Genomic DNA, 2,517 nt, shown 5'->3' on the forward strand with positions numbered 1-2,517 from the left:
AGGAAGGACATGAGCTGGACATCCCCCCTTCCCCCCCACTCCGCCACGGACACCAGGCTCTGAGCAAACGCTGGCCAAATGAAGGGATCACACCACGGGCGCACGTTACCTGCTCGGCCAGAATCTGCTGTTGCTGCTGCTGCTGCTGCTGCTGCTGCTGCCTCTGCTCCCGCAGGAACTGTTGCTTCTGCTGCTCCATCAGCTGGGCCCGCTGATCGATGAGCATCTGCTTCATGATGGCTGCCTGGGGCTGGCTGCCCAGGAAGCCGGGACCTGCAGGACTGGCGCCAGAGACCATGCCGCCCGAGCCTGGGGGCACGGAGGATGGCATGGGGCCGGTGGTCCGGGGAAGCCCGACCGGGTGCTGCTCCTGGAGGACAGAAGAGAAAACAGTGATTCCACATCTGAAGGAAAGTGACTCCACAGGGGAAGGAGAGTGGGGAGAGGCCCTGGCTGTGGACCCAAGGGGTCCTGCGTGGCACACGTTGTATTTCCATATGAACAATGCGGTAGACTTCAAAAGTGGACTTATTGCAGTAGAATTAGAGAGGCTACGCGGTGACAGTCACAGAGCATGGCTCTGGAGTCTGCGACCAAGTTCTGGGACTGGCTAAGGGACAAGGACAGGGTTTTCAACTAACATCCTGCGTTTTTCCAAAGGAAAGGCAATAAGCCCTTATTAGGCGGGGCTTATCTTAAATCTGGATGCAGAGAGCTGGGCCGGATCTCACCTCTTAATCCATGCTTCCCACCTGACCCAAATGGACTTGGGTAGTAGGAGAGATGTTTACGCAAGATTGCTGGAATTCTTAAATCGACAGATCTGCTATTTGATGAAATTCTAATTAGAGATGACTTTTGAACAACACAGGACCCCTGTGCGGTTGAAAACCTGTGTATAACTTTAGGCTCCTCCGAAACTTAACTAGAGTCCTCCCTCATTATCCATGGGGAACTGGCTTCAGGACCTCCCACGGACACCAACACCCAAAAATGCGCACGTCCGTTACATAAAACGGTGTAGGATCAGCGCGTGCAGTCTGCCCGCCGTATCCGCGGATTCCCAGCTGCGGATGGAAAACACTGTTTTCAATCTGTGGTTGGTAAGACCCACAAACGTGGAACCGGGTACACCGGGGACCAAGCGCAGATTTATTGGGGAAAACCCCCTGCATATAAGTGGCCCTGCACAGTTCAGATCCATGTTGCTAAAGCGTCAACTGTAATTGTGACATTTGAAAGCCTGTGACATTTGAAATGTAAAACAAAATCCTGCTGGTGAGAGCTGTTGGTGAGAAGTGGGGATGGGCTCTGCCCAAAGATAATCATCTCCCAACATCTTCAAAAAACAGACCCGAATCTTGTATGCCTGAGACGTCTTAGATGTGGGGGGTTTACCTGGGTCTCTGGATTCTGTAATTATGTGTTGGATATTCAAGTGATGGCAGCTTAAGGACTCCTTAAGTGGTGGAGACCTATTTACATACAACCCAAGTGACTGACTACTAGAGATCGTGCTCAGAGAGGACGTGTGTAATGGCTGGACAGTGTAGATGACTAAGGGAAATAAAGATTCAGTTTCTAGACACTTCCTTTCCTGCTCATTCTACCAAGCACGCCTGGTGATGGCAAGCACTGTCTGAACATTCTGCAGAAATGTTCCTTTCAGTCCATTCGGGTTTCAAGTAATTAATCCCCACTCCACCACCCAAACAAAACAGGCAAAACAACCAAAAAAACGAAGCTAAAATCCATTACTCCTGTCACCCTTGAAACCAGAGCCCCAGAGTTCTGGTTCATTAGTGCGTGTAGCCCAGGTCACATGATAAATGGAAGACCCATAACTGGCAGAACGAGACACTGATCTTCAGTCTAAATTCGCATTCCCTCCACTCGCAGAGGTCTTTCCCCAGGCTACAGGTCCATGGCGCCAAGTGTGAGCCTAAGAACTGCCTGAAGACAAAATTTATAGTACGTCTCTCATAAATGTACTATTTTTCAAACGTGTAATTGTTGAAGTTAACACTTTTTGTCTTTGCCTAATAACTGTGTGTTTACAGAGAAAATACACAGAGAGCTATGCAATATTTATGTTAAAAAGAGCTTATACTCAAAAATGCTAGGAACCTTTGTGTTACCAGTTTAGTTTTTGAATGACCCTTGCAGGGGTCAAGATATTTCAGTCTTTCCTTTCCCCCCAATTCTTGTTTTCCAAGCCCTTCCTTTCAATGGGATAATAAACTGTTTCTTGCCACTTTTAGAAATAAACGGCTAAATGACTTGACACTTTAACAAATTCACACTGAAGTATAGCTAACCGATCAGCAAAAATACAGATATACAGGCTTTTCTTCCCCCTGCGTATTTCAGTACGTTTAATTGCCAGTTTTGATAAGGAAGAGAGAGCTGGAATGAAAATGAGAGCCAAGGGAAGATAAAGTTTTCTTCAGCTTGACTTTATGACAGGGCTGGTTTGGGCTGGCCCTGTTTATTTCTGCACACTTTGAGATATTCTTG

At 47.9% G+C, this 2,517-nt stretch overlaps 1 protein-coding gene across 2 annotated transcripts in view; it reads right to left on the reverse strand.

Moving 5' to 3' along the window:
- MAML3 (mastermind like transcriptional coactivator 3) overlaps positions 1–2,517 on the reverse strand; it is a 391,909-nt gene that overhangs the window by 12,025 nt on the left and 377,367 nt on the right. For both annotated transcript variants that reach the window (XM_011374301.2, XM_011374300.2), the window contains exon 3: positions 110–370. In XM_011374301.2, coding sequence (XP_011372603.1) covers positions 110–370 — 261 coding nt within the window. The remainder of the gene's footprint in view (positions 1–109; positions 371–2,517) is intronic.

Source organism: Pteropus vampyrus, unplaced genomic scaffold (assembly GCF_000151845.1).
Source record: "Pteropus vampyrus isolate Shadow unplaced genomic scaffold, Pvam_2.0 Scaffold243, whole genome shotgun sequence".
Classification (NCBI taxonomy): domain Eukaryota; kingdom Metazoa; phylum Chordata; class Mammalia; order Chiroptera; family Pteropodidae; genus Pteropus; species Pteropus vampyrus.